At 35.2% G+C, this 19,609-nt stretch overlaps 1 protein-coding gene across 1 annotated transcript in view; it reads left to right on the forward strand.

Annotated features, from left to right (window-relative positions):
* Positions 1-19,609, forward strand: part of LOC145692299 (uncharacterized) — a 50,291-nt gene that overhangs the window by 15,680 nt on the left and 15,002 nt on the right. The window contains exons 2-4 of the mRNA XM_081767599.1: positions 1,209-3,123; positions 11,826-11,960; positions 15,068-15,211. Of these exons, the coding sequence (XP_081623725.1) occupies positions 1,209-3,123; positions 11,826-11,960; positions 15,068-15,205 (2,188 nt within the window). The 3' untranslated portion in view covers positions 15,206-15,211. The remainder of the gene's footprint in view (positions 1-1,208; positions 3,124-11,825; positions 11,961-15,067; positions 15,212-19,609) is intronic.

Consider the following 19,609-nt stretch of genomic DNA (forward strand, 5'->3'; position numbering starts at 1 on the left):
TAACCTCTAACTCCATAGTGAATAATATTTCGTGAGTCCCACGTTCTGTGCTAGTGGAGCAGGCGCAAGGTCACACGATTTCTGCGGTTTCGGTCTGCAGGGTTGCCAGCATCAGCTAAAAAAAAAAATGTCATTACTTTAATGTCGGACCTCGTATATTTATTTACTTACATAAACATATCGTTCGGAAGAAATGTTTTTGATAGGGAGCTAATTTTTGAATTTAAAAAAATAAAAAGTCCGTTTTCATCCATTTTAACCCCGTGGTTTTATTTTTCAACCGTAAACGACACATGTCAAATTTTGTCAGACATGAAATTAATAGTACTATTGTGTTTGCTGCGCGTAGATACATATTTTGTGATATATCTGCACCTGTCAAGGTGTTGCCTACGCTTGGTATATTATAAATAAATAGACATTTTTGGATAAACTTTAGTGTGTAGTATAGTTTTTCGCATTTTTCTCAAAAATTGATTTTTCTGACGTGTTGTTCAAGAAAAAAACGCTTCAATTGATTCTCTAGATGAAACCAGCGAGTGTGCCAATTTTAAAGTTTCCATCTCAATTTTTCCAAAAGTTATTTAGTTTTGAGCGTTTTTCTCGTCTTTTTGCCCAGGGCAGTGCCCTACTTCTCCACTCTAGATACGCCTCTGAGTCCTAGGCTGAAAAGGAGTGTTGAGTTATCAATAAGAACATTTTCTGTGTTATCCACATTTTCTTTTGTTCACGCTTCATTTTATATATTCTGTATGTTCATTAATTTTAAAGATAAAGAATACTATTTCGTTTTGTAAGATATCTTTGTCTGAAATATATTTAGCAAATAAGTGTATTTTTTGTTGAAAATATTCAGCAAGATTATTTTTATGTATGTTTTGTTGTTGAATTTTTCTTTTTAATTTTAGGAAATTAGAATTTAGACAAAATCCGGTCATTTCCGAAAACATACATTATAAATAGGTTGGTTATCTATCTATCTATAGTATATATATATGTGGTTGTAAATACCATTTATTTATTTATTTATTTTTGCAGAATATAGTTTCATACTGATTATTAGTGTAAATATGTTGGGAGTGTACTGAATATAAAAGTAGTAGGTATTCGATTACGTAAGAAGAAGAAAACCTGAAATAGAGAAATTTAAAAAGAAAATCATACTGTAAAGAAATCATTTTAACAAATATATTTCGATTTGTTTGCAGAGGCTTGCCTTGTGGTGTTACGCCCTCCCGGGACTTCCTGCAGCAAACAACTAGTCCAAAAACTGAAGCTGAAGATGATAAACTTTTTGGAGTCAGCCAGAGATTCACGTATTTTCAAGATAAGGGAAGCAGCAAGCTAGACTTCGCGAGTCACTTTCATTTGCGAAGGACTATACGACCCCCTGCGAGATACAAAAATTCTAGAATGACTGTTCGCCTCCGTCCGCGTCAAGTGTTGTGTTCAAAGTGTCGCAGCATATGTAATGAAAACTCTGAAAACGTGGATCTTTCCAAAAAAAGAAAAAGTAGTAGTGATTCGAATACACAGGTAGACAGTGGCAAACTTACCACAAAGGTTGAAAAAAAACTCGGTGCAGATGAAATCTCCCCACGAAGTCCTCGGCCACTGCTATCGGAGAACCAGAAAGAAAACCAACCAAAGAAAAGTCCAACACAATCAGAATCAGGTACAAAATTGTCCCCCTCACTCATTCCCAAAATTCCAAGGTTACAACCCAACGAAATTTCGAGCGCTTTAAACGGAAACATGAATAAAATAAAAATCGTAGGTAACTATTGGATTAGACCCACGTTAGAATCTCAGGGAGTTAGCAAAGAGACTAAGTCAATCTTATCATCTCCATCTTCGGAAAAATCGTTCAGTGGTTGTCTTTCAATTGATTCAAAGCCAACACAACCAATGGTTGATAGACTTGATTCTGTTGAAAGTCTGTTGGAACATTCCAGTATGAGCATGTGTGCGGGTGGGAAGCAACCAGACTTGATAGATAATAAATGTATGTTAAAACTTTATTCTTCTTTAAGTCCAAAATCGACGGCAAGTTTGCCAACAAGTAGTTTGGCAGGGGCTACGGCTCCGCAGTTTATCCATCACAGCATGTCTGACACCAAAGAAGACAGTAACGACAGCGAGAGAATGGTGTTACGAAAGAAACGAAGTGTGGGATCTATGGAAGATTTGTGGGATGAAAGTGTGTTTGAAGATAGCATGAAGAAGGCACGATCTGACGCCGAGAAAAAGGCCAAAAATGCAAAGACGACCCCAGTGATAAAAATATCATTTGGTAATTCTCAGGGGAAGGGAACTGTTCTTAAAATTCCTGCCAAACTGCAGAACTATAACCCAAGTGAAAGTGAAACTGAGGAAAAAGTGGAAGAAAAGAAGAAACTTAAAACTAAAGACGCAAGTGCGAAAGCAGCTAAACGGGCATTGAAAAAGGCTAAGAAAGAAGCTCGAAGAAAAATGTTAAGTGGCGCATCTCCTGCAAGGTCCATAGGTGGTACATCTCCCGCGTATGCATTAGGTGGCACTTCCCCTGCTTACGAAGCAGCAGCGCTCTATCACCGAAGACACAAACACAAAGTGAAACATAAGAAAAAACACAAAGAAGAACGCAAACACAAAGAACCAGAAGAGGCGAAAGTAAAAGTTGCAACTTCTTTGAGCGGGGCCATCGGTAGTGAAGTGGTAATGAAAGAAGATCCGAACGGAAACGAATGTTGGAATGTTGCTAGTGATTCGTATAGTGCCATTAAGGAGCGGTGTTTGAAGCAAAAGTTGTCAATAAGTTTGAAAAGACTGAATGCCAATGCTTATATGCGCTGTGATTCGACATCTAGTTCAAACTCCTCGAACTCTTCCACGGCTGCAGTGACCAGTACATTTATCGAGGGTTCGAAAAGTCCCGGTGACAGCACGCCCGAATTTTGTCCTCAAGACGACCAATCGGATGAGGTTCCCAATTTCCCGTCGATTGGTGAAAAGACTAATCCGTTGATGATGAGAATCACAACTCAGGCAGTGAATTCGTGTGTCATGGGGGATGGACGCAAAATGACCGTCGGAGACGTTGTGTGGGGAAAGATACATGGATTTCCGTGGTGGCCAGGAAAGGTAAATATTCAATAAGTTTGTAAATGAATATATGTATATAAGACTGTGAATGAGCAACAAAACCGACCAAAGCACTACAGTAAAATATCGCTGTAACGGAATGTTCAGAATTGCGAAATTATTTTTAGGCCCCTTCTTTTTTCCCTATTTAATGTGCTAGACCATTTCATTGTAAATTTAGAATTTTTAGTTTTGCCTATATTTAACTTTATTTTCGTTAAATAAAGTTATAATTTATCCTATTTTGTTCTTATTACATTGCTTTATTATTCAGATGATACGGCAACCATTTTTCATAAGTGTACACGATCGGTCGAACAGGATAGCGGTTTGAAAGTTAGTTTTATGTATCTTCCAATGTAAGAAATAAAGAAGTAAGTTTTAGCCAAGGTATGTATTTGGTATAAAATATTAAAAGTTAACTGCCATTATTAAGGGTTTGTTTTAATTGTGTGCACGCTAATTTTAACGTAATATTCTCCCTTAAAAATTGTTCAGCACGCACCTTTAAGAAAAAGTTCCACAGTAAATGGATGAATAGACGTTGAGTGATTCCACTTCATTGTTCTACACTTACACGCTTTTATTATTTAGTTACACATTTCTTTTTTGCCTGTAAATTCATGCTGAAGAAGGTAGATCCTCAGTGAATATAACAGCGGATGAGTCCTTGAGAACTGACTTGTTTCAGTATAGTAAAATTTCATTGTAAGAAATTAATTTCGTAGTTCCCCAATATTCCGTTATACTGGTATTTTACCGTATCAGGTAATGTATTTGATGAAGACAGTGATAAATTTATGGAACCGTAATAAAGTAGGTGCTTTAGTCTAGATTGTTATCCATTTACAGTTACATATAGATACAAATCTAGTATCATGTGTATATATGCATATTTGTAAATGAAATATTTATAGTTCGTTTTTATCGATTTTTTTTAACCGAAATTACTCTAAAGCTGAAGTAATTTGTGCGATTACAGTAAAACCTATGAAGTTGGACATCTTTCAGATTTAGCCAACTGTTCAGTTGGATTGCATGTGTTTGAAAGTGCGAAGATGTAAATAATGTTGATGTGAACATATGGTATTAATAACACGTAAGATTGAAATTTTCTGTGGTCAATTTCATGTATTTGGTACTTATCGTTTCTGCTTTGTCATATGTGTGATTTCAATATGTATTCAGTTATTTTTCTCTTTGTTACATAATGGAGAAAATGTTATAAACCCTCAAGTTGGTTAATTCTCATTGTCTACAACATAAATGAAAAATTAATATAATTATCCTGTAGGTGTAATTAAATGTAATTTCTTTAATATTTCGGATGAAAATCGAGGGCCTTGATCACGAAAATAGGATAAAGTTGTTTTGAAAATCCTCCATCCTATCTTCGTACGTATGGTTTGCAATTTTTAGCCGAAGTTTTGAAGGAATTACATTTATTCAGAGTTAGGGAGTAAAATAAGATAAAGGGGATTTTATTGTTTCTGCATCCTCCGTACTTACTAGGAGGGGATGAATGTAAGCTTAGTACTTTCCCAAAGTAAGAATTATTAATACACCTTTTGTGCATGAAACTTGAGTATTCAAAGGCACCACTCAACTAATTTTAATTATCAAACTTATTTATGTATTTATTTTTGTTTGTTTTTCTAATCTTTGTTGTAATTGTGTATTAAGAGTGTGTCCAAAAATTACTTTTCTAACTTACTTACAATTCAAATTATAATTTACATATTTTACTTCGGCTGAATTACCTTTACAACTTAATTGTAATAATTCAAATTGTAAATATATAGATTTAACTGTAATTTCTTCTGCGTGATGCACAAACTTAAAAAAGAAAAAAAAAAATAAATCTTCACCTCACTGTCGTGTGGTTACAGTTCCGTGCACGAAGCACATTCAGGCTGAATTCTATATATACTGAAACATGTCATCAGTAATTGTGTGAAACGCATTGCGTATTCATCTTTCGAGTTCTGTAGTTCGCAGTTTTTGTACGATACACGGAATTATTCACGTAACACCACAGGAAGAGGCTATGGAGTCTTAAGTTGGGCGAACGAAGCGGCCGCGGAATGGGACCAACCTGTCCACTCCGCTATAAATGAATGTAGCATCAAAGAAGTTCATAGACTTCTGTCGCCAAGTACCATCTTGGTCGAAAAAGATATTGGGTCCGTTAGTTGCGGTACATCGGAATGAATGAGCGTATGGAAGAAAATATTACCGATAAATGATGAACTCGTAAAAGAAACAAAGGGGAAAAAATAGGGCCAATGATGTAATTGTGCACCAAACGTTGCTCTTAAGGCTCTATCTATCTCTCTCTGTCACATATATAACATTTGGAACCTTTAACCTCAATATGTGAACATTACGACGTTTCATTCAAACCACGGACACCGAATGTCGTTTCATGACTAAAATACATCAGTTGTTCCGCTGGAGCTTTCGGTCCGTTGTACATTATGGCATAAAATCGTGCATAAACAAAAGTTAAAATTGTTTACATTTTTATTTATTTATTAACTTTTTATTCATTTGGTTATTTATTTGTTGAGATTGCCCATCAACCACTCCAAACTCAATACATATTTATGCAATGGAGAAGTTTAATGTAATAAGGGCTTAAGCGAGTTTACGCCCTTTTGCATCAAACGCATTTGTGGCTTTTGCCATGCTTGTTTAGCCTCCTGGTAACATTTCAATTCATTATCAGAATAAAATATTGCATATTACATTGTTTTATGTAAGAAAAAACACTACTTAAATTTTCAATATCGTTTTTCTCCAACTGCATGTTTCAGACTTACGCCCTTATTGCATCAAACTCTTCAATTATTCAAGTACTTAGTTATACAGGTAAACGATAACGCAGATAGCGACATCTATTAGCGTCAGCCAGGCAAGCGATAGCGCAGGTAGCAGCAGCTAATAAAGTTACGCACAGACTGAGATATTTGTGTTTTATTATTAGAATACATCGAAGGAAATCATCTTTCTGGTCTATGCAGTGTAGCGTCACTGCAAAAGCTGTTTACTCCTCTGTGTCGATAAGTTGAAGAGCATGCAGAACTGGTCCTTGTACGCATACGGTCGTAGACTCCTGTAAAGCCCAGCATGAACTGTGGTATGGAATTGAGTTGCAGCAATCCTAGCTCATTTGCTAGGACTTCTTTGGAACTCGTGGCGTATCTTTCCAACAGCCATCACACTGATGCTACCGCATCGCACTCGTTTTCATAAAGAACTCAACCATTTTCCATGAGTTCACTAATGTTTTGTCTGGATGGAGGTTGCCTCCTATACGAACGAAGGTATTTCCAAAAGTTTGTCGTTACACTGAAATATTGCGCCATTGCTAATAAACCGTTCATGACATAGTTCCGTCTATGGAATTAAAAGGTGTTTACTGCGTCGGTTTTTTGAGGCAGTCGCTGTGCTTTGACCTCACATACTGCATGATAATGGCTCAGTTCACACGGCTGTTGGTGCCAAGGCTTCAATACTAAATCTGGGCTGTATGATGAATGCTGAATCTCCGCTAAACCTCGGTCTTTCATTGCAGCCTTGGCAAACAACAGCCATGTGGACTGGAGCATTGTCATGCAGTATGCAAGTTCAACGCAACTGCCTGCCTCCGACGAACTGATGCAGCTACAGTTATTACTTCCATAGACGGCACTACATGCCACGAACGGCTTAGCAATTGCAGAATATTTTCAGTGTCGAACAGGAAACTTATGGAAATAACTCGTAGTGCAAAGTTACACTGTACCTATGTGCCTCATGTTGTCTCTATGAACCAAAACACACATTGTGCTTCTCTTTGGCGTTCACATGATCACTCATTAATAATTACCTAAAATAGGAAGAAAAAAGTTGGAGCATCAAGAATAAATATTAAAATTTTGCTTTTAACATTTGTAAGTTGTAAAGGTAATTTTTGGATATTTTTGTTTATTTATTAAATATAAGAATTAAGTTTTGACAAAAGAAACACTGACCAAAGCTTAAAACACACTTTATTTTATATATAAGAATAAGCTACAAAATCATCATTAAGTAAATAATAAATAAACCAGTTTCAAATTAATTGATCAGTGGGTTTAAGTGGTTAATTTAAACATTGTATACAATTACACTACTTGGAAGTAGATGTTATTAATTGGAATAATCTATTATCCTCAAGGTGGCCCCATGTACCGTAGTTGCTAGCGTTCTCATCTTCAGTGCGAGCTGTTCCGGATTCGATTGCCAAGTTGTTATAGATATTAAGTGATAATTGCAGATATTTTTGATTATGTTATTTGCATTAAATTTTTATTTGTGGTTTGACATGGACCGTATGGAACACATTTTGACTAATTAAAAACTCACCTTAGTATTCTATCGAGATACAGACGAATTAATTATCAGTTATGAATTTCGAGAAAGAAGAACATATGTTTTGACATATGTGCAAAATTACATATTCACTTTTTTCCTTTCCTTAATGCCTTAAGGTAAAACTTAACAATGACGTTGTTATTAAGTAATAAATGAACCATCTTACCTATTATTTATACTGTCAGTGTTTGCTGATAAGTACCTATAAACAAAAGCATCAGCAAAACACTGTATTCAGAGTCTGGTACAAAAATGCTGTGAAATCAACCGTTACCAATCTCTAAAAAGAGGATTCTAACAGTTCACACGGCTGAAGTCATCCGTAAGATTCAGCAGCTTCTGAAAACCAACTCGAAAACTGTTACAGCAAGGGGGTGTATTACAAATGATGATCGACGAGTGCTGCAATTTCTACACCTGAGGAAGTACCGAATTACAAGTTTTCAATGACTGGAAGAGCCCGACAATGCTAAACTTGTATGCTACTGTATATGGTTACTGATATGGATACCAGGTGGATTGTGGAGCCATTGTATTTTATTATGACGAAACTTTATTCCACCTATCTGGTTGTGTGAATGTGGCAAATATGAGATGCTGTTGAATTCCGATGTATATCTGGATATAGCTGAACCCCTGAACAAACCAGCAATTGCATTTTCCAATATGAGACTCTTACGCTAGTCATTGGCGTGGGTTCAAGAAAGGCTTTTAGAAGAATTATAACAAGAAATTATGGCAACATGGTTTTCTAATTTGTCCATGTGCCATTTTTCTCTCTGGTAACCCACATAATCTGGATGAACTTACAAAAAACATCACGAACGCTATCTTCAGTTTCGTCGTGGAAGAATCAACGTGCTGCTACGTGTCCAGAAGTGTTGAAATGAGCAAAACAACTTTCAGCATCTCGTATGATGTATGTTACCAATATTTATTGTATATTGTAATGCTAGTAACAATACAATGGTTTCAGCTAGTGTTTCATGGTTGACCCTCTACTATTGTTTTGTGGCTACTAGATAGCCCACTGGAAGCAACGTAGAGAACATATTTCAAATTTAACACAGTACTGACTGTTATGTAATCCTGTGGTGGTGTGATCAACATTTTTTAACTTCTGTTTTATATTTCTGGCATGTTACGTGGATAGCTTTCGTCAGTGGGAAAGTGGATAAGAAGATGCATGGTTTAACATATCTTTGGCGATGTATAAAACTATTTTTGGTGTTTTTATGAAAATTGGGCAGCATTAATCTGAAATAGCAACCATTAATTTTATATTGACTTAAGTGTACTTTTAGCTCATATACTAGCTGAACCTGCGCTCTCTACACAGCGCATCATTCACATATGAGCATAAATCTCCTTGTTATTCCTCACATCTGTACATGTCCCTTTACAGACACAAGTGAAAGACGTCTTGATAAAAATTGGCAAGAGATACCATAAAGGGAAGATTTTTTCGATTACTTTTTCAGTATCGCACTGTTTGCAAGATTTGAGTCTACTTCTGGTTGGAGTTTTTAATTAATGTATGATCAGTGTTTTCTTTCTTCTTGCATGCAGTATGTAATAAGCAAATACATTACACTCACAATTAATTATAATGTCAGTGATATATGGTGGGCAAAACACTCCAAACAATATTCATTGGGCAAAACACTCCAAACAATAAAGATATCAACGTACTGTTAGAGCGGAGAAATGGCTATTTTTCGTTTTTTATTATCATTTGATAATGAAATAAACGCCTGAGAGGTATGTACTCCTGTATACAATTGTGTAGTGTTGGAATGTATAATGTGTAGGATATGATGCTTTAGTTTTTATTTTTTAATTTCAACACTTTCAGTGTACCCGTAAAAATGTAATAAAGAAATAATGGCCATGTTTTTTAAATATTCAATTAGAACTGGACAATCTACACAAAATTTGCAATCGATCAGTGAAAATGTCATCTTTCTAGGGCTTGTAGTTTCCGAGATTTCATGGTCGAAAGGATTGGCCACAAACCAGTGGCGTATATATGCGATTTTGTTTTGGGGGGCTTTGCCTGAAAATGTGAAAATTCTGCCAGATATTTCATATACTTTACTATAGTAAGTAAGATTTCTGGGAGGGCTTAAGCTCGGAAGCCCCCCTTAAATACGCCACTGCCACAAACATATAAATGCCCACAAACGTGTAGTTTAAAAGAACTCCAAAGATGGCAGCACAATTCATTTGCATTGATTTAGGAAAAAGCTTATTAAAATACAAATGCTTTGAACAATAATTTAAAAAAGTAAACTTTATATGAAAAAAGGTCTACTTAAATAATTTATTTGAAGTACACATAGTTTAAAATATTTGTTACTGTTAAACGTGAAGTCACAAATAACCGTAAATGAAAGGTTTGAAATCAAAGTTTATTTGTTGGAGCTCAGGCGCTTTTGTTGCTATTGTAGCATTTTAATACAGTAGATAGATAGATAAATAGAAAATAGATTTATAATATTACCATAATGTAGTGAAGTGCTGGAATATGATACCGAAGCGCTACTCTATAATGTGATTAGCCAACATCTTCACAATTGTGAGTTTATTACACGTCTGGAGGAAAAGCATTCGAGTAACATGTCAGAAATATATATGGGAAATTAAAACCCATCACCATCAGAACACACAAAGGTCAATATATTGTGTAAAAAAAAAAACCGGCTACTTTGAAAGGTGGCATTCCTTAGCTCAAAGATCTTTTACGTCAAGGAAAAGTTTGGAAAGACTCAAAATAGATTTCTTTTCCTCTGTTCCCATTCTAACAAACACTCTATCGAAACTTGCCAAAATAAATCAATCAATAAATGAAATAAAATTTTGCTTTAAATGAGTCATTAAATATAGTGTAAAGATTCATATATTTGAGTGATTAAAAGAAACATTGGTGTCATGACAAAGGAACTGTAATGGACGCTAAGGAAACAAAGCTTACTGTTTCAGAATCGTCGAGTAATTTACACAGTCCGAATAATATTCAGGAGGTTTAGGTTTCACACTGATCTTCACTTATTGAGAGAAGTATTGAAGTTTTCTTGTAAAAAGTTAACCAATAAAAACGTCAGAACTTTAAAATAAGATAGAATGAAAACTATGGAATAATTTCCTTTTTATTGTGGGAAACAAAAATGATCAAATGTCTGCCTTTACTTCGGTGGGGAAATGGATTATTCTGGATTTTTTCATTAAAAGTTCTTATGACACATTCTGTTGAGAAATGGATTTGTAAACTGGCCATCCAAATCATGTGATCTCTCTGCCTTAAGTATTTTCTATGGGGGTATGCAAAATTGGACCTTCAGATTTCATTCCGCCCACCGAAGAAAAGAAGATCAATTAAACAATGTTCTCTTCTAAGCATGATGCCATTAATTGTTTTTCATAATGATGATAATAGTTCTTATCGTTTGTAGTTTTCATTTTATCCCGCTTGAAAGTTTAGACTGTTATTGATTAATCCTATATTAAAACTCGAAAACCTGATACGGAGAAAGGAAATTTAGATCAAAACAGAAATACCGTGATAACCAAGTTCATTAACAAAAATCATATTTGATTTATTTTTTGTGTTATTCTCACTAAATAATTAAACTATTATTTAGTGATAATAAGACAAAAAAGAAATCAAATGTTGGAAAATAATAATAATAAATTCACCCTAACAAAATTATTTGTAAATAAAACTTCTTTGTTGGAGGTTGCGCCAAGGGGTGGCTTGTGATTCCAATTGATGACTAAAATATTCATAGTTATATTGACTTTTTCATTGAAGTTTTAATGAAAATTTCTGGTGTGTTATCTGGTGAAATTCACTAGTAATTAGTGTTTTTTAATGTAAGTTATGTAGCGGTAGTTTTGAGGAGGATGCAAGATATAATCTAGGAAATATGATATAATTCTTGCTAGCGTATTATCATTTCAATTTTTCAGTCATCACGAATTTTATTTTTTTTTTTCCGAGTCTACATATTTTGTTATTTTTGTCAATGGTGTACAGTGATTTTCTTTAATGATTTAGTCGAAAAGTGAGGATGTAATCTTGGGCATACTTCAAAGCCTGAGAAAGGGAAACGGCTCATTCCTGAACTTCGTATAGCTGATTATTCATTCAGCTATTCGTCATTCGAATACAAAGGTGAGTTTTAAATAATTATTTCAATATTGATTTTTTTTTTTTTTTTTATGTTAGAAGAAACTTTTATTTTCACAATCTGGATAGAGAGAACTTTTAAATCGTTATCCAATACTTCTTTTTATTTTTTTAGGTTTTAAGTATAACGGTATCTCGGAAAGATGATGGCGTGTGTTTAACACCTCAAGCCCATGTTGCGTGGTATGGATCTTCTACCTCTTCGCTTATGCCCTGTGATCAATTAAGTCCTTTCCTGGAAACTTTCAAGGTATATATTGCATAATATTCAGGTTAAAAAAATACTATATATTGTTGTTTTCAATTCGTTTGATAATAAGAAGCAAAACAATCATTTGCATTCGTACGTGGTAAGAACCTGAGGATGAAGTAGTATTAGAGTAATCACAAACAATGTTCTATTAGATACAATAGACTCTCAACTATCCAGCTTAGTATTTAAAAAAAGTAGTAAAATTAGAATTTTTCGTGTATGATCGATGCTTTTTTTAACGCCTTCGTAAAAACGCGAGTTTGTGAAGGAGAAGCAGTCATCTATCAAAAACCTTTTCAAAACCTGAAAACCATTAGGTTTTAACTTTTACCTTAGCCCTACCTTTTTCACATGTGCGTAATCATGTATGAGTGAACAGTAATATGAGTTTAAATCGCTTCACGTGAATGTTATATTTATTGTAAAATTTTATTTATTCATTCTGAACAGTATACATCATTTTATGTTTTCTACAATTATGTTAGCTGTTAAAAATTATATCTTAAAAGTGTTAATATTTTTTTAATTCTTGGACTTCCTTTTTTCTTGTAATAAATTTTTAAACGTACAGTACAATACATAACAAAAATTTAAAAGTAAATGGCCTGTACTAAGAGATCAGAAAATATGAATAACAACGGATTTTGTTAAAAGTGTTACGCACGAGGAAGAAGCCGTAGATGGTCGTAACACTTGTGCGACCATTTTTGAATTTTTCAATCCATTCGTAGACACTCGGTTGCAGCAAGATACTGTTTCCGTATTGTACCGAAAGTCTTTGATGGATTGCGGCCCCTGAGACACTTTCCGACCACAAAAACTGGATCACTGCTCGTTGTTCATCTTTGGTGCAAACTTCTAATGGAGTGACCATAAACTATCTACAACAAAACGAAGACAAATGGAGGAATTATTGTCAGACTTTCAAAGGATGACCACAGCAGCATAACAATAAAATAAACGAGGATATAGCTCAGTATGAATAATGTAAGAAAAGTGACAACTATATTGCACATAATTTTTGACTTATCCTCGTATATATTTTTTTGTCACGAACACTTTAACCCATATCGTCAGTAGTTCTGTTGTATATTCCCAAATTGTGAATTTTACATGGCTTTTGATTGATTTATAAACTGAGGGGCTCAGTGGTAGAGTGCTTATGCCTGGTGCGGGGGTCCTTGGTTCGATCCCCGGCCAAGTAAGTTTGTGGTGGACAACATCGTGTCCGTGGGTTTTCTCGGGGTACTCCCATTTCTTCCCACATTCTAATTTCATCAGTTCGCCCACCATCATTCACTTACCTTGATTATTCGTCTCCCTTGGCTAACAGGCATAATTGAGAGACGTTAAACTGAAAGAAGGAAAGAAATTTATAAAATAGCGAAGTGTTAGATCAGAGGATATTAGTAGAAATATTTTATTACAAGTACGCGGCTTGTATTTGGAGTTCAATTGGGTTGTGAAATGTGGAGTTTATAATAACATAGACTGTTGAAAAATTTATTTTCGAAACTACGAACAGTTTGCTTGAGAGACCAATTTGCCAACAGTATTAATAAACGAAATAAATTCTTTGTAAAGGATTTTTTATTGATAACATTACCCTAAGGTTTTGAAACAGTGCTGGCACTGTATTTGTACCTTATAGTCTTTTCTGTAGAGGAAGATAGTTTTATTTTAAATAAAAAGGCCTTGTTTTTTCGGTCTTTCTTTTTTCTCCTTCCATTTTCGAACATTTGAAGACGTTGCACGACGTGGGTTGCAAGCAGCAACGTAAATCTCTGGCTGCTTTTATAATAAAAGGGGAAAGTGTATTGGTATTTGTATGTCAACATGTGTGCAGTAAGACATATGCTATTGCCTATAGATAAATTTAAGTGCTTGTGACGAAACGGGACGAAAGGAGTTCAAATGAGAGGACTTGAGTTGAAATTTTTGTTAACATTCCAAAGAACTCTGTCATAATCTTATGGATGACAGTATTAGTTACGTCCTTGAAGAAAATAATAATAATAATAATAATAATAAAAGATTTAGTGCTAACAGTTGAGTAGTTTGGGTAACATTTTGAATTATATTTGTTACGGAGCGGGACAGAATGTGACGGAAAGGGACACTTCTGGAAACTAATACAATAAGAAACAATCGGTTTCAAACGTACAGTTTTACTAAAAATACTAATATAAATGAAATTATAATATGGAATGTATAATATAATATACTATGGTGAAATTGAAGTGTAATATAGTAATACGAAATGAAATAGGCCTACTGACAAATAATACAAAGCCGAATACTCATGTGCACCATTTAAGAACTTATTCCATAGATGTTACATCTACTTAAAGGAAAAAGTATCTTCTACGACCGTCGATGTCAGGGGTTGTAAGATCTTTTAAAATACCGGTGTTCGGGGCGTTTCCCACTTTTGTTCGTGGCGTTTTAGCCCGTCGTTTCATGACTGAATGGGACAGAGTGAATCTTGGCCTTTTGTGGTCGCTTACCATATATTACATTGAGTTTCAAATATAAATGGTTTTAAAACAATTCTGACGGAATGGGACAAAAACATATTGGTATTTTAAATTTAAGTGTAATTATATTTATTTTGAAGATAAGAAGTATGTATCTTCTTGTAGTGCATGTTACAAAGTGTACATACATCATTTCATACAGTGTCAACCTTACCTTGGTAAATCAAACCTTTACTGAGCAGAATTTTTCACCACGTTTAATATGCAGCAGCCATCTTGTTCTAAAAGGCGGAATTTCACTTCAATCAATATTGCCAGTTAATTTTCAACCTTGTTCCTGAAACTTTCAACGCAGGTACTAACAAAATAATCAAACACCCAATTTCTGGAAGAAAATTCAGCTTTGACAATAATTGGTTTTACTTTTCCGTGGTATATATATAATATTTAAAATCTGTGATACATTCACTGAGGAGAAAATCGATTGTTGCAATTCACCAGCTTAAGGAAAGTTACGTTAATTTTTCTTGTATGCTCGTTATTTATATTCCGCTATTTGAAACTTGATTTCTCTGTCTGAGGTATTAGTTAAACTATTCTGATAATGTGTTTTTTCGTGCCTTACAGACAAGGTACAATAAAAAGAAAAGAGGACCATATAAGGAAGCGATAAGGCAAGCCACATTCGAAGCGCAGCGAGAGCCTCAAAATATGGGAATTATTTCAGTGAATAGTTCACCTCGAGAAGTTAATGTTGTCTCCTAGAACATGGTAAGTTTATTACAGGTTTGTCAGTTGTCGGGTTATTAGAATGGGATTAAATATTTGAAAAATATAATAAATTGTATTTTATAATTAAACACACGAGTCTTCACTACATGAATACTGGGGAGCTCTCCTATGACTAGAGGTTTAGCTTGCGTTCCCTTGGCGCGGGAGACCCGAGGTCTATTCCTGATGGAAGTTCATGTGATTTGAATCCAATGTTAAGCTGTAGACCCACGGCTTGTATGGTCTTGCTCCTGAAAAGAAGCCTAAGCTGTAATCTAACTAGTTAATACTGGGATCAAACTCATGACTCGCAAGTTGTTTCAAAATGTATAATATATATTCTATAGAAGAGATTTCATTTCATCAGTTACTATTTCCCTTTAAAAACAATTTCATATTCCCTCCCTTTTCTTTTTCTTCTTTTTTTCTCTCAATCTTGGAATGTAGAGTAAACAGTCTTTTAGTGTTTTAAACAAACTCTAGTAGATTACACAAACCTAAGGTCACTGATACTGCAACTGCTCGCGTTTAGAGCGTAATTTTATGTTTTCTTTCTCTTTTGTGTTCGTGCGCAAAAACTGCCTCCGTCATTGTGTGTGTGTTTGTGGCACCCAGTTTACCTTACGACTTCCACGTAGATAATTGCTTTACCGAAGTTAACTCTGTGATAATCGCAATTAACACAGCTGTTGGAAGAGGAAGGTTTTAATTTGCGCAACTAGACAAGTAGTGAGCAAAGTGTTCTAGAATCTTTCCTAAGTTGTCTGAGAGCAACGAACATAAGATATAAGATGTCTCTGGGATGATGATCCCATTAAGGTGTTTGGAGTGCAGTGGTCTACATTTCAAGATAGAATTTTCATTTTAAATAATCGTGCCAGATTTTCATCGTGGGGTAACGAATAAATAGTCATTTCCTGGCACAGCGAAGCAATTTGATTCGGTAGTATAGCAACCACTTACTTCTATAAAGGTCAGACTTATACAGAGATGTGAAAGCAGGAAATTTGTTGGGATGATTCATTTCCAAATATCATTATCAGACAGTGGCATGATTGTTGCTGAGAGCTTCTACTGCTGTGATACTAGTGTGGGTCGAAAAAAACTTTTTTTTGACCGGGTTGCAGGAAGGTTGCCTCGTGTTAGTGGTAGTCAACACAAATTTGGATTTTTTCGGTCAACCCCTTCCTTTGCCTCATGGGACTTGAATATTTTTGTAGCTGCGGTTATTCAACCCGCACGACACTACGAAGAAAATATTGTGCTGCACAGCTATTTTTGTTGTGAATTTCGATTGACTGGGCTGCGGAAAAGTTGCCGTGTGTTAGTAGTAGTCTACACAGAAAGTTGGATTTTTTTTGGTCATCCTCTTCCTTTGGCTCATGGCACTTGTATATTTTTATTGCTGTGGCTATGCAACCCGCACGACATTACGAAAAAATTGTGCTGCACAGATATAATCTTTGGTTCTTTTTCACGCTGAAGCATTCTGAGGCTGAAAATAAAACGCAAGATAAAGTGAGATGCGATATTGTTCCTATGTGGTTAAAAATTATAATCAATTAGACGAAGAAGTTACATTGATGTTTACAAAACTCATTATGAATATAGGTCATGAAAAATAGTTAATAAACCTTCCCTTGTAGTTGTTAGCTCGTCTTGGCACATACACTCCGAAACTACCCAAGAACCCACAACGAGGAGGTTGCTGCAAATAGAGTTCCACTCACTTGCTTCCGTTTTTTGGCTCATTTACATTTGATAGTCCTGCTGGGAGTCCAACTTTTGCATTTTTTCTTCGAGACTCTTAATATTGCCATGATGAAGCCATCTCTTCGATCCGCTCCACGCACTAATGCTCACGTTTCTGTAACTACTTTTATCACTCTCTCCTCCTCTTGCGAATGGCACGGAAAACATCTAATTTCTTCAGACGCTGTAGCTGCTGTTGTAATATATTCTTCTATCTGGCTCGAAGAAAGTTTTCTTGTCAATAGTGGCTCGGTGACGTCCGTTGAGAACCAGTCGATCATCTCATGATACTTACTTGCGTCTAAGTTTACTTTCGGAACAACAAATTCACGTAGACTTGATCTCTGTCGATACTTTTTTAATCTTCTCCATTTTAAAACTTGGATGTCCAGGCTCTTGTCGGTGATCATTGCTAGCAACAAGTTTTCCGGATGTTCAGAGTAAGCGTTGGAGCTAATTACAATATGCAGGATTCTTCTTAATTCCTCTGGAAGAAAGGATGCAGATCGAGCGAGTAGCCACAACAACTTTTTTTTTTTTTTTAAAAAAAAAAAAGCTTTACGGATTATTATTATAGTCGTGTACAATGTTTAAGGTAAATATATATTTTCTATTATTGTACAGCCGATTTCAAAATTACTTGATATCAGATTACTTGATTAAAATTTTCTTTGTAATATCAACGGGTCTAAAAGAAATTGCTGCAATGTAAGGTTGACAACATATTGTTCACGTTATATAATTATGAACAACATGAATTGAAACATAAAAATACAATTTTTCATCTAATTGATTATAATTTTTAACCAAATAGGAACAATATCGCATCTCATTTTTATCTTGCGTTTTATTTTCAGCCACATAATGCTTCGGCGTGAAAAAGAACCAAAGATTATATCTGTGCAGCACAATTTTTTCGTAATGTCGTGCGGGTTGCATAGCCACAGCAATAAAAATATACAAGTGCCATGAGCCAAAGGAAGAGGATGACCAAAAAAAATCCAACTTTCTGTGTAGACTACTACTAACACACGGCAACTTTTCCGCAACCTGGTTAATCGAAATTCAAAACAAAAATAGCTGTGCAGCACAATATTTTCTTCGTAGTGTCGTGCGGGTTGCGTAGCCGCAGCTATAAAAATATTCAAGTCCCATGAGGCAAAGGAAGGGGTTGACAGAAAAATTCCAAATTTTGTGTGACTACCACTAACACGAGGCATCTTTTCCGCAACCCGGCCAATCAAAATTCCAAAAAGTAAAGATTTTTTCGGCCCACCCTACTGTGATACACATGATACGCAGAAATTCCAATTCATTGGGTTCCCTAACTACTACATAAATACCGCTTTGGTGTGTATGCGTTATAAAGGAAGCGTTGTAATGAACATGCTGACTGCATAAGCGATAGTTATATCTATCGAAAAGCAGACACTATCACGCCTTGAACTATATGCCAGTGTGTTCTGTGATAGCAATGGACTTCAAGTCTCAATCACTTAAAAGTCGAGATAGCTACTACAACTTCTCATTCCGACTCAGCTGTAGCCCTTGCATGTATTGCAATGTACCCAAGTAGGTGGAAGACAGCAGAATTTATAGCAGATGGAGTGTGTGAAATTCAGAGAGAAGCAGCAGCTGCAAGTAGTATCATGTATCTAATTTAAGAAAATTGTACAAGTGGTATTAGACCATCTAAACTGGTTAATCATCAATTGTGATGTTCGTGTATTAAGTGGTTTATGTGCAGAAGCGGAACAGCTGTAGAGCTTGATGAAAAGACACCAGAACCAAATGGTAATGTACCAGTACTAAAACTTTGTTCGCAAACGATGCTACATGGTTTGCTAAGATAGGTGGAAGGCTGCAAAAAACACTTTGAATTTGACCAAAAGCCTGTTTTATGGAGAAAATATTTTAATGGAATTCATTCTATGCTACAAGCTGTGACTTTTCACTTTGATCATTTGTGAAATTCACGTTCTTCCCTCGTGAAAACCTTCTTCATGGAGCGTGATGAAAGGAAGTCTATTTTTTAAAGTTAGCCCTGGGTCGCCATCTCGTGGAGTAGTAGTTGTTCTTGTTTAGCGACTTAGATCTAGGCCTGGAAGACGACCTGGGCCTTAATTGGGTATAGATTGTGAACTAAGGATAATATGGGATTGTTCTCCAAAGTCCTTAAATAGATTAGAGATAAGAGTTATTGATTGTTAGATTAATAAGCTTCAGAATATCTTGGAAATGACGTTTTGGTATTAAGTAATTAGTCAGGTTAATATTACACCTTTACGAGAAACACATGTATTTAGCATAGGCAGAAACATCGTCATGCAATAGCAACATATGCGGAATGAAAGCAAGAAGACGAGTGTATAGAAGACAAATAGTAATAGATGAAGTATGAATATAGGAATTACGGTACATGATTGTCACGTGTAAATACCCATAATACAATTTTATAATCATGCTGCATTTTGTATCATTATTACTTCATCATTACATTGTTTGGCTTCATGCAAATAAGGTATGATTCAGGTTTATTGTCACAAAATAAAGAACAGAGTGAGAATAAAAATTAAAATAAGGTTTTCAAACCAAAGCTCGGTGTTTCATAGACCACATTATAGGTACCACTTCAGACAGACTACT

Source organism: Thermobia domestica, chromosome 1, assembly GCF_964235325.1.
Source record: "Thermobia domestica chromosome 1, izTheDome1.hap1.1, whole genome shotgun sequence".
Lineage (NCBI taxonomy): Eukaryota > Metazoa > Arthropoda > Insecta > Zygentoma > Lepismatidae > Thermobia > Thermobia domestica.